Here is a 13,802-nt window from a genome sequence, read left to right on the forward strand (position 1 = left end):
TTTTTTGTGAAGAAAAGAAAAAGAAAAGAAAAGAACAAAAGGGGAAAGAATATGTGAGCATAAAATATGTTGAGTAATAAAAAAAACGTATTGGACGACAAAGAGAAAATAAAAAGAAAGGAATGAGAATGAGATATATTTTTTCATGTTTTTGACTAAGGACTAAGATATGAAATAAATAGAATTAAAGGATATAAAGTAAGAAATGCATATAAGTAAACTGCAGTGTGTCTATTGATGTTGTAAGATTTTTTTTCCTGTGAATAATCTTGCTGCCAATTCCTGTATGTTTCTTGAAACAAGCTCACTCAGGCCTGTCTGTAGAATTTGGGCAGAGGGGGATGAGAGGTGTTTGTGTGTAGGCAGGCTTTGGGTCCCCTTGCAGATTCCTCAGGTAATGGCCACATTTACAAATGAAAGGATGCTAATTGGAGCCATCAGAGTCATCAGTTTGGACTAAGGGTCTTTTGACCCACTTTCAGGACTTCAGGGGGTAGGTTGAAATCTCTGGGACTTCTAGTGTTAAGCACCCTGGGTGGAACCCCATCAGGGCCTGCAGCCTTGTTTGTGTGGAGTCTCTTCAGTTGTCTTCTCACCTGGTCAGCAGTGAGACACACTGTAGAGGTGGTGGGTGGGGGAGGGATGGAGGTGTGATATGGGCTGTCACAAGAGGGGGGCAGGCTATCAGGAGGGGGAGGGGGGATGAGTGGTATGGTCTGCTGAGGACTGGCAGCAGAGGAGCCAGGCTGGGGGGGACAGAGCCTGCCGTGTCAAATCTGTTAAAGAACAGATTTAGTTTGTTGGCCCCATCCACACTGACCTCTACTCCTCTGTTGTTGCTAGAATGCTAGAATATGTGTACTAAGCTATAATCATAGCCACATTGTAACATATAGCATTGTATAAAGTAAACAATCCAACAAAGTCTTCACAAAGGAAAAGTCCAACTCTATTGTCTTTGAACTATTGACTTTTTAAAATGTATTTGCAGGGCTGGGAGGATTACATTAAAAAGGTATTCCATTAAACATTTACCTGTGAAAAAAAGGTAATTATAACCTAAACCAAAATATTTCACCAATAAAGTAATGCAATCTGATTACTTTTAATTACTATTGGATTGCTTCTCTTTTTTAAAGTCATTCAGTTCAACAAAGAAAAGAGAAAAATGGTTTTAAAAAAATGGATATTTCTACAAGACTTTTTTATTAAGAATTTACCCTTAATACAAGGCAAACAGGAACACTGCACTAGTTTATGAAACAGAATGATAGATTATATTTGACTTACATATTGTGTCATTGATCTCACATTTGGAGATCACAAATGGCTAGCTGTAAGCAGAGATATATATGGAAATATTTCAAACATAAAGCTGACCTATTTGTACAGTCTGTGTGAGTTTATGTGACATCATATGCAAAAATGAAACAAACTACCACACAGAATATTGTGTTCTCATTTCAATTTTATTTTTTGGGTGTATGGTTCAGTGTTCCAAAAACATTATTTTTATCATACTGTACATTTCAATTCACCATCCATCAGAAACACTTTGTTACAGATCATGTGTCTTTAAGCAATCTTCCTGACCAGCCCAGTGTGCTCTGATTGGTCAGCTCATGACTGCAGTTCTGCCCTTACATGCTCCTCCCTTGTATTACAGTCAGTAGACAGGCCCTTTTCCTCTGAGCAACTGTAAACACTGATGTGGCTATTTTCTCAAAGGCATCAGATCTGCTGGAATGATTTGAGCCAGAGTTCAGTTGGGATTTTCTTGATATGGCATAGCTGAACAAATTCCTCCTGACATCCAGGAGTGTCCCTTGTGTGCATGCCAAGCTTGCTGGGAGGCATGCAATAAGGAGGGCAATAAGGATTGTGTTAGGAGACTGTGTTGCGTCATCTTGTAACAAAGGAAAAGGCCTAAAAAAACAAGGCAGCTGAGAAAGGTGGTTTCTGTGGTAGAGTTGTACTCCCTCTGGTGTAGCTATATAACACAGACAAAAATGGAAATCTGGAAAAGTAGAATGGGTCTCTTTTAATATTAGGTAAACAGTCACAAAACTTTGATTTATGTACTGTAGAATTTTATGGAGCAGCAAACCAGGACAAAAGGCTTTACTGCAAGATCTGTCAGTCTGCTGCTGTAGAATCTGGTGATATAGAAAATCCGGGTAAATGACTGATTCAAATATCTTTGGAAAAACACTGCATATCATAGTTCTGCCAATAAAAATAAAACACCTGCTAAAAAGAGATTAGGCTTAATAAAAGCTCAAGATTAATGTCCTGCATACAAGGTCTGACAAGGTTTGAACTGTCTTCAGAAATGCACACAACCTTTTATTTTGGAAAATAAACTAAGACAAATATTACAAACAACTGAGAGAAAAAATTAATGACTACGCTTGATTTTGTTGAAAATGTTGTTGCCGCTGTTGACACTGTGCTATATTGATTAAAGCTCGATACCTGGCTTTATTTATGATATTACTGGTAAAAGTATTTGCTAAATTTATGAAGAATAACAAAAGAAAGAAACGGAGGAGAAATTAGTAAATTGGACAGTGAATGGAAAATAAAAGATGAAAAATGGCATTTTGTCTAATACTCTGTTTAACCAACAGTGGGTCAACCTGAGGAAAAAGCCGTTAGGCCATCAGCTTTGCCATCAGCAGGCCAACAGTGGCCCTCTTGCTACTCAATATATTCCTCCCTTACCACAAACGAGACAAATCAGCCAAGACACTTTTGGTGTCTGAAGTCTCATTCTTTAGCTTTAGCACTGGAGCTACAAGGTTAATGTACCTAATGGACGATTATTCCTCAACAGCCTGCATCTTTGCCATCTGCATGCCTAAATAATGTGTCATGTCAAATAGACTTATATAGTTTCTGAGTATAAAATAAAAGGAGAAAAATACATCCCAAATTCTGAACATTTATCAAATTTTTAGATAAAACCATGATGCTAATGTGTGGCAAATAAGATTCCATTACTTGTTTGCCTAGCCTTGTAATGCCACAGCAAAAATTCAATTTTGGGGGGACAAAAAAACAACAAACATTTGAGGGGAAAGTTGGGAAAATTAGGCTTTTTTGGTAGAACCATTTCTTGAGCAAATGGCTTAAGCCTGCAACTGAAGCTGTGAAGAAAAGATTTCCCAAAAGCTTTGCAACATAACACATCCTTTATAATGAATATTATATGTAGTAGGGCTGCACAATTTACATTAAACAGTAGTACTGTGATTAAATTGCTATGTATGGTGATCCATCTTCCTATACATAACATAAGGATATTTGGCTTTCAGGTGAAATTTATGGAAAACATCAAAAGTTCACGCTACAGTGATATTATATCATGAAAGTAGGGCATTTAAGTAGAAGCATGCAATGGTGATTTCCTCATGTCAAACAACTTATTGAAACAAAAGCCAATAACAGTGGTGGGTATACCCTAACAAAAACGTCAATGTCTCAATAACTTGTCATGTGCCCCTGAGTATCAATTACAGATTCACAACGCTGTCTCATGCTGTTCACAAGTCAACTCATTGTCTGCTGAGGCATGGCACCCCATTCTTCTTGAAGAGCAGCCCTCTCATTGAGTCATTGAGTTTCTGTGGTACAGAGTTACGAGCCTCTACATGGTGACTTAGCTGATTCCATAGGTTTTCTATGGGATTCAGGTCTGGAGAAAGTAAAGGCCACTCCATTTGAGATACCCCAGTCTCCAGCAGCTGTTCCTTAATGATGTGACCTTGATGACCTGGAGCATCGTCAACCATGAAGATTAAATTAGGCCTGTGTTGTTCATGCAAAGGCACAATGACTGGATTAATGATGTTATTCAAGTAGTATGGGCTTGTCACTGTACCATTCACAAAGTGTAGGCCAGTTCTGCATTGACTAGACACACCTGCCCAAACTGTAAATGCATTTACACTCTGGTAAATCAAATAAGTGTTTAAATATTGGCCTACATTATTTTATCCAAAATAATTTTGTTGGACTACATGAACACCTAGATTAATAAAAACACTCATAGCATCAGTCTCTCCCCTAGAGAGCAGCAATGCTGCAGCACCCAGTGATACTTTTATGTTTACAGCTGCTGAAGAGGAAAATGGCAATACTAAAGACAGATAGTAAGCAGTATTATTTTGACTGTATTTTCTTTATTTTACATTCCAGCTCAACAGTCTGTGGTCTACAAAATGACCTCAACCCTTATGGCACTGCAAGACAAATATGACTACCATTTTCCACCAAATCATTTCCAGGATGGATAGTAAAAAGGCATAAAACAAACGGTCACTTTGAAGAGATGCAGATCCAGCCAGAATCATGCAATTGTCTTTGTGCAGCACTGTTCCTTCAAGATGACAATTTTCTGCATTCCAAATCATCTTACAGTTTACTTGATCTTCACAATTAAGAATCATAAACATTTCACTTCAATCTTCATGTAGAAGATAAACAATTAATATAAAAATTGTTTTTACATAAAACATTCTGATAGTTTGGGACTAATGCAGAAAACATAAGTGCTATACTGAGCTTTATAATGCATCACAGGAGACAAAATTCTAAAGTAGATTAAAGACAAAAATGATAACGTTATTAAAGAAATTATCAGCTTCAGATTCTATAAGAATCATATGAACCAAACAGTTTCAAAACAGCCTCAAAATTTGATATGACTGTAAAACACGTACAAGGACACACAACTTGACTTCTGATAGATGACAATATCAAATTTTTTAAGGTTCATCCATTTTCCTTTTTTGCTTTGAATATAATTAAAAAATAATTACAATACAATTATACAACAAAAAGTACAGACAATGCCATTTCAGCTCAGAAAAAGGCAAGACAAACAGAAAATGCTAGTTAACTGGCCTTTTTTATGAAGAAATATAGCAGGCAAAAGCCAGCTTATTTGTGAATTCTCAAACTTGCTCCATAATTCAGTGTTTGAGATGTAAACAGAATCATTCAAAGTGAAATGGTTCATTGTAGAGACTCTTTCTTTACAGTAGTGGTTATAGGAACCAGGGGTCACCATGTCTAAAACACCAAAAAAACAATGAACCTACATATGAATTCATACAGAGTGTTGATGATGGTAAAATGGTAGGAAGTCTGAAATAAGTTTTTTTGGGGACTATTTCACCTTTCTCTATGCCATGAATTAATTAAAATATGTTTTAGGCCAAAATCTTCTCAAAACTACCAAAAAGCAATGTGTCAAGACATCAGGCAGCGTATTCAGAACCATTTCATGTAAACTTTCTGTGAAGAAGCTTTTAGAGCTGGATGTCTGGTTCCTATTATGTCCACTGTTAACAGGGCATTTTACACCTAAACACTCTGAATGACTTTGTTTACATCTTAACACTAATTTTGCAGGAATTTCTGTTCAGGACAGCAACGTTACCAAGCTACTAAGATATATTCTGTTACAGTAAATCACAGACATCATATTTTATACATACAGGAGAAAAGAGAAGAGAAAAAAAACAAAAACAAACAAAAAAAATCACCTGTGCTACAGTGCTCTTGTCCTAGCAACTGAAAACTTGGATCAATAACTAAATAGCATTTGTATTAGAGCATACCATATTTGCTACCACAGATCAGTCTGCTTATCAATTTTCAGCTTTCAGACACTAATCAGTATTGTTTGTTCACTGTCACAATTAACGTGAGTAGCAGCTTTGCAGCCTTGAGAGCTGTTGTGTTGTGAGAGCATTTGGCTGGAACCCAAAAGCACTGTCAGAACTGTTATAGCTTGAGGAGAACTACAGCCAGTACCAAAAAAGGCACCACAGCAGTCTGGAAGCACATGCAGAAAAGAGATAAGCACTTGGCATGGAGACAGTTCTGCAAAGAAATTAATTAAATTACCAAAATTTTCCTTTTAAGTTAAACGTAACAAATAAGTCATGACAAGTCTGGCCATATTTTAGTCCATGTTTTTAGATAACACTGTTTCATACAGCATCAGAAAGAACATAAGTCTATTAGAGATTACAAAACAACTCCAAACGCTTTTAATATATGTAATATATGCATGTAGTCTGCACCACGTTAATTGTCGCGGTAGGGTTGTAATGGCTTCATAGTCATTTCATATTTTCTCCGTTTCATGGTATAAAGCAATCATTATATTTGGCATTAACCTTGAGCACTACATTTCAAAAAGTACCCGTTTAAAATACAAACACAAAAGGAATCAAAACTATTTCATCCACTACTACAGTGATTCAGAGTGGTCAGAGCCTGGGCAAGTGAAGGTATGCACTGAGGGTAATAAAAACAAATAATAAAAAAAAAATCTCTTACTGGCACAGCTGGCTGTGGCAGCATGTAGGTCTATGCCAAGCAGCTAACTTCTGCATATCGAACATTGCATGATTTTTAGCTAAATGCACCTAAAAAGTGCATAAAAAGTACACATGTTGCTTTGTTCAGAATGATTGAGCTCGGAACAGGAGCTGTTGGGGGTTTGTAAAGCACAGCTTTATGCATTTATATAAACAACTTTAGCTGAAGGCAGTTGAACTGAACAGAGACTCCAGGACAGATATCAGGTCATAAAGCAAAATATTCCAAACATTTTCATAGATTTTTAATTTTATTGACTATTTCTGCTCAAATGCTCACTAAAAAGTAGTCAACTTAAAAATGTCAATTTAAAAATGAATGAACAGAGAACATCAGTAAAAGTGATGTGTCTGATCTTTTATGTGTCTGTGGCGCTACCCAAAAATCACTGCCCTGCAAGACAATCACTTTGAATTAACTTACAAAACTCACCCTAAGGAATAAAATTATAAAATAAAACTCAAATAAACTCAAATAAAACCCAAAGCTCAACATGAATGACACTGAACGCCCTTCACTGACAAGCGCTGAAGGCTCACTAAGAACTCATCACCCACAGTGTGTTCGAGTTTGCCGTAAAAAAGTGCTTTTCTTATTCGGTCACTTCTTTGGTTCGAGTCCTAGGATTGTTTAAGCTGTTATCTGGCGCTGCAGCCTTGGGCTCCTCCGGTCGCGCTCGGCAGTTTTGTTTAAAACCACTTCAAACCCGGAGTGGCCGCGATGAGTCTCCTCTAATGTTTTGGTACAGAAACATCGGCCTAAATGGTTATGAGTCTCAGCAGCGCGAAATTATGATGAATGTCAAATTGAACTGATGTAAAAGTCGCATGAATTCCGATCTGGCTGTTCAGACTGAGTCGCATTGCCGCAAATCGGATAAGGATCGGATTTTAGTACCACATATGAAAGCGTCTCAAATCGGAATCGAAAATGTCAGATTCAATGTGGTTTTTGCTGTTCACACAGCCACACAAATGGCAAATCTATGGCTACGTTTACACAGCAGGTAAACGTGGCCCAAATCCGATTTTTTTCCTCATATGTGATACAGATGTGTCATCTGTGTGGCTGTGTGAACAGCCAAAAACGCATTGAAGCTAACATTTTCAATTCCGATCTGAGACGCTTTCATATGTGGTACTGAAATCCGATCTGTATCCAATCTGCCAAAAAATAGAAATAGACTCATCGCAGCCACTTCGAGTTTAAAAAGGTTTCGAAAGAAACAGCCAAGTGCAGCCGGAGGAGCCCGAGGCTGCAGCGCCAGAGAACAGTTTAAAGAGGACACGAACCAAAGAAGTGGCCGTGGCCTAATAACACACTCTTTTTACGGCGAACTCAAACACACTGTGTTGCTGTTAGTCATTAGAACTTTAATCGTTGTGATGCTGTGATGCTGACAAAGATGAAACTGAAGCTCCAGGAGTGACTGGCGCTCTCTGGCCATCATGACTGTTTACCGCTGGATGAGCATGCCTTGTGAAGCTCTGTTCTTTTGCGCATGCGGGTCGGTTTGGGAGCTGATCTTTTTAGACTGATGTCACATACAGATCACATTTAAAAGATAGTGTGAACAGACAAACAAAAAAAATCGGATTTGGGGAGAAAATCGGATTTGGGCCACTTTAACCTGCTGTGTAAACGTAGCCCATGTCACATATGAGGAAAAAGATCGGATTTGGGCCACTTTTACCTGCTGTATAAACGTAGCCTATGACTGACCAAATTGACCTATAGACCCTCAGATAAACGCATCACTCTGTTCAGGGGTAAGCAGACAATCCCTTATACTGTAAAGCTTGGATAAATGAACAAATGTCTTAAGATGTTGTATAAGCTGTTGTGTAACATATGCATATTTCACAGCATGGAGCGAAAAAAAACAAAAACGTTCTTTTCTATGGCCACCTCATTGTCACAGACATGACAGAAATTCAACAATCCACCCCATTCTTTTATATATATATATATATATATATATATATATATATATATATATATATATATATATATATATATATATCTCAAAACCAGTGACTGATCAAAACATCCTCATACCTCCTCCTTTTCTTCCGTTTCCGTTTCCTTTCCGTTTCTTCTAAGCTCACAGGAGAAAGCAGATTTGGGGTGGAGGGTTGTTGGGGGAGGGGGTTTGAAGAAAGTACAACAAAACAAAAGCCTACTTTAATCTCATCTGGAGGCTGTTTTGTTTGGCTGCGTTAAACATGCACATCTGACTCCACCCGTCCCTCCTTTTGAAAGCTTATTAGTCCCATTTTCTCCAACTTCACTTCTTCTCCTCTGAAGGTCTGGCTGCTCTGACCAGACTCCTCTGCAGAGTAGACCCCTGAGTCCCCGCTGTTGTGACGACTGTAGTTCCTGCTGTCCTGCTCAGAATCCTGGGGTGGGGCATGGATCTCCATGATGACATTGTTGACCAGGGCATCAGAGGTCAGGACATCCAGCTGGTCACAGCAGAACTCCACTTCAGAATCTGTGGTCAGCAGGTGTGGCATGTCTGAACCAGGGGAGTCGCAGAGGTACTACAAACAGAAAACATGTTTGACATGTTGGACTGAAAGTGTGACCTATTTTTCTGTTGCACATGAGCATCTATATACACACATATACACATGCACATATTCATGTGTAATCTTGGTTTGGGCAGAAAAAAATATTCTGTCTATTAAAATTTCTGTTAATATCTATAATCCTTGACAATTGTAGATGAAGCTGCTGTACCTCTTGTATGTGGGTGGGCAGTGGGATAGAGGGGTAGAAGGTGTTCTTGATGACCTTAAAAGACTTCAAAAAGCAAAAGAACAGCCCGAGCACAAACAGGAAACTCAGCGCCAGTGACAGCAGGAAATACAGAAAGATCTGCCAATAAGACATCTGACCTGAAACCACACAAGCATGCAACACAGTTCAAAACTCAAATTGCACTCATTTTTGGAAATGTTTTTCTAGACATCTTCCTTACATTTAATAGAGAGAACAAGCAGATAATGCATTTACATAGGCAATAGAAACTGACTGGCTTGACTGCCTTGACTGCATTATTCAAATCCAGGCCACAGTGTGGAAGTGACCAGACATGTTTCACAGTTAAACCAATTTTCAACAACCAAAACAGCACAACATTTATTGATTAAGTTTACCCAAATACAGAACATTCCATTGGCTTGCAGTGCACTCTTAAAACCTTCACTCTTTTGTGAGGAGCAAATGGGTGAATTTTGCACATATAGCTTAGAATGTAAAAACATAGAAGCAAGGCGGCCAGTATCAATTATACTGGTTGTCGAGTAATCTAGCTATTTTATGACTGATTCATCTTTTTTAATCCTTTAAACCTCAAAAGAATTCTAGAACACTTTGCGATTCCAGGCACTTTTCGGTTTCATCATAAAACCAGAGAAAATATGTTATATTAAAGGTAAGTCCCTCTTTAAAGCTGTACTATGTAAGATTTGGACCTCTCTGGTGGAAATGTGTAATTGCATGCAACAATTTGGAGTACCAGAAACCCTCCTTGGGCATTCAAAGAGAACAAAACTTGGCGATTTCTATCCAAATAGCAACTGATTAGTAAAAATGAACAATAGTTTTTTGACTCATAGCACTGGGTCAAACAATTTTATCTGTCAATTAATAGCTAAATGATTAAATGTTCACATTGCTAATTGCTAACAAATAAGCTCACATTTTAACCAATAAAGGGAAGAGCTTGTGTACAAATACTGTGCTGTGTTGGGCAGGGGCTGTAGGAGTAAGTAGTTAAGCTTTAAACGTTGTTCTAAAATCAGTGGTTCACAATTTTTGATGTAAGACCCCTCAAAGAGGTAGGCTGTTGTCTATTTTGACTTCTTGAAACACTTCAGCAATCTTTTTCATACTACTCCCTGCACTAGGGAACCTAACAGGCTTTAAATACTTATTGCACTCATGACATAATATCAACGTAAAAATGACAATGTTTACATTTTATAAATCATACTTTTAAGCACGTCAGTTACTGGAGTTCAACATTTATCCAGTCAGGCTGAAGCCCACCTGCAGTGCACTGTATACTGATGAGAAAGAATCCACAATTTAAGTCCTCATTGAAATTTAGCTTTTATGATTCACTTCTACCACCAATATAGCATTTATGTGTCCCATATCTATGTGCATAACTAAATAGAATTATTGTTTTATCATTAAAAAAAACCTTATAAAAACAGTTCACTTTAATTAGCTGTGTTAGTCATATTGCTTGGCTACTTTAAGATTTTTATTATGAACCTGAGAATCACCCACAAAAAACACTTTGACTGGTGGACTTGGTAGCAAGCTCCAAGGATACAATGAGCTGAACCACTGAAACTGTAATCACGTGAATGACGTGAATGTCTAGGATACATTTACGGTGCATTCACCTAAATTATGAGTCATTTTAAACATTTTTAATATTTCTATTTTTTTTCTAGGACAATAATAGAGAAAGCTGATCTTTTTAAAAAATCATCATTTACAAGTTACCTTCTTCCAGAAGTTCAACCCTTAAATTTATATTTGTGAAAATAATACTTACAATACTTATTTTCTTTCTTAAAACATCTTTTTTTTTTTGCATTTTTACATTTCTTTTCGAGGGAAGCTGAACGAAGCAGATTTACTATGTGCTTAATTAAAAATAAATAAATAATAACAATCCTAATAATAAAAATCAACTGTTTATATTATTTTGACAGTAATATGTTGTAAACTCCTCCACATAAAAATATATTAAAAAAAAAATAATAAAATAGAAATAAAATGGACTCATAAAAATATACTGGGCTGCAACAGATCCACTTATTTCAGTTAAATATTAATAAATTAATTTCCAAAATAAACAAACAAGATCATTTTTACGGGCTATAAAAACTAATCCATGACCACTAATATGAAACATAAGCCTTTACCTTCAATAACATTACCTTCAATAAACAAAATCATAATCAAAATAATCTCACTTAATGTAACTTAAATAACCCTATCACATGATATTTAATCCATTACCATGGCTAGTTTTATAAAAAGATAAAATGAGGATCTCCCTGATTTGTCAAAATGTGAGATTAAGCATGGAGAGACTTAGCCAGTCAGATTTCTTTACAGTGCAGTTCATAGGAACCAGGGGCTCTGATATATGGGCAGTGTAAATATAGCCAATTTATTTCTATACAAAAGAAGAATAACCTTCACGACTTGAACTTTACATGTCATGTTGGTATGGGTAAAATGGTTGAAAATGGGGAAAAAAATTCCTCTGAAGTATTTTTGGTCTGATCTCATGATTTCAATACTATCATAAACAATGTCTCTGACTTCAGGCAACATATTTACAAATATTCAGTATAACGGTAACACTTTATTTGAAGGATACCTACATATGGGCTTCATAACGCATTCATAAGCACTGAATAATGTGTTTATGAAGCAGTACTTGAACATTTATTAAGAGCTTATGCCGGTTCTCGCAACGTGACATAAGATGTTTTATGAAATAAATGACATTGTACTGACATAATATGAAAAAACGTTGAACATATTTAGAGCACTAAACATATTTAAAACACTATACATAACTATTTATGTCAGCATTCTCAAGATGACATTGTATTGATGTCAGGTGAAATATGCCTGGAAAACACCCCCTCTTCCCTCCATGGCGTGGGTGATTGATGCAATTTTATATCACATCAGAAGGTAGATTACGACAGAGATAAATACATAAAGGTTGCTTTTACAGTTTATGTATGAAGTATTGCTTTTGCTTCATGTCATTCTTCTTCTCTCTTAAACCACATATATGAAGTCTTGGTCTTGCAGTAGTGTCACCAGGACAGTGCTTACCTGTTAAGAAGTATGTTTGTCGGCTTCACAAAGGAATTTGATATCCTTAAACTAAAGTGATGGATATTTGCTTTATTTATAACACTGTTATGAAGTATGATTCCCACAAGATGTAGAGTTTATAAGACAGATGGCTATTTATGAACAATACATATCTGTTCTATGAATGATTTTAAGGCCCACAAACTAAAGTGGTAACACATTTTCCATCCATAACACCTTCATGTGAAAATGAAGATAATGTTAAAATGAAATAAAAAGACAATAAATGGAATATTACAACTTTATTTATAGCAAACACACAAATTTCACAAATCCTTAACCATATTACTGACTGTAAAGGGCATCTAAAAACAAACACAATGTGCCTTGGAAAACACAAATATCTGTGCCTTATACATTTTATGCCTGTATATTTCTTGCCTTTGCAATGAAAAAGCAGTATCAAGCTCACAAGTGGTACCTTTTACAGGTTGTACCAACTGATTAATTTGTTTGATATCCTAATACATATTCCTAATACATAATGACAATGACTAGCTTTTGGTTAACTAATCCAATGCCATAACAGCAGTACAGGAGCAATACAACTATATTTTTAATATTCTCTTTAATTAGTCAAATACATATTAAGAAGGTGTCTATACAGCACTAAAGACAGTTTAGTAAGCGTTTTAATACTGTGCAATGTACATGCACTTTTAGCGACGCCACCCACCCACACAGTCTTTACCAGCAACAAGCACAAATCATCCCAAAAAGGCATGAAAAAAGGCACTGAAGATAGATGTAAGTACGCTGTGCACTGCATTTTTAAAGCTCTTTTACACTTTTATTTGTCGTGTGATTCAATTGATAGCTACAAATAATATTACGCAGAGGTAACGAAATGTTATTATGCTCAAACAGTTATTCAGATAATTGAGCCCGATAAGCTAGCTTAGCTAACGTTAGTTGGCTAAGCGAACTGCACTGACCCGTATGATGCACTGACTATCGGGATGGTCAGATGTCCAGCGAGCTAAAGTTTCAGAGAATTGAGAGATTGTGATGGACAACGCTGAGCAGTTAATGGAAAGGGCCACATAGCAAGTAATCTAGCTAACCTAGCTAGCTACAGAAACAAGAGTTGTTAGCAGGCTGTCGACCTGCTAATTTCACTTATATGTTTATCGCTAGCTTGACTTTTGACTTCATCTGCTAGGTTAGCTAACCCTAGCTAACTTTGTTTGAATGCAAGTAACGTTACTTTGCTACGATAAGTACTGTTCATTTTGACAGTGTTTGGATATGTATATCACAGTAAACATCATATTACTGTATCGCTTTTTAAAGAGTCTTTATTACATTGAAAGAAAGTGACGCTATTTATTTCAAACAGCAGTCGCAGATGGAGGCCCGAAAGCGTCGCTGCATAGGCCACAGCCGCCACAGCACCGGCTGAGCCTGAGGCTGAACCGAGAGCTGCAGTGGGACAGTGTTCCACCGAGTCAGACCAGTTGTTTGCTAAGACAAAATGTTTG

General features: G+C 36.9%; 1 protein-coding gene across 1 annotated transcript in view; it reads right to left on the minus strand.

Moving 5' to 3' along the window:
* Positions 1–8,425: 8,425 nt before the first annotated feature.
* Positions 8,426–13,802, minus strand: part of LOC108413041 (interferon alpha/beta receptor 1a-like) — a 39,516-nt gene continuing 34,139 nt past the window's right edge. Inside the window, exons 6-7 of the mRNA XM_017685349.2 lie at positions 9,139–9,296; positions 8,426–8,939 (exon numbers count right to left, since the gene is read on the minus strand). Of these exons, the coding sequence (XP_017540838.1) occupies positions 8,616–8,939; positions 9,139–9,296 (482 nt within the window). The 3' untranslated portion in view covers positions 8,426–8,615. The remainder of the gene's footprint in view (positions 8,940–9,138; positions 9,297–13,802) is intronic.

Source organism: Pygocentrus nattereri, chromosome 6 (genome assembly GCF_015220715.1).
Source record: "Pygocentrus nattereri isolate fPygNat1 chromosome 6, fPygNat1.pri, whole genome shotgun sequence".
NCBI lineage: Eukaryota > Metazoa > Chordata > Actinopteri > Characiformes > Serrasalmidae > Pygocentrus > Pygocentrus nattereri.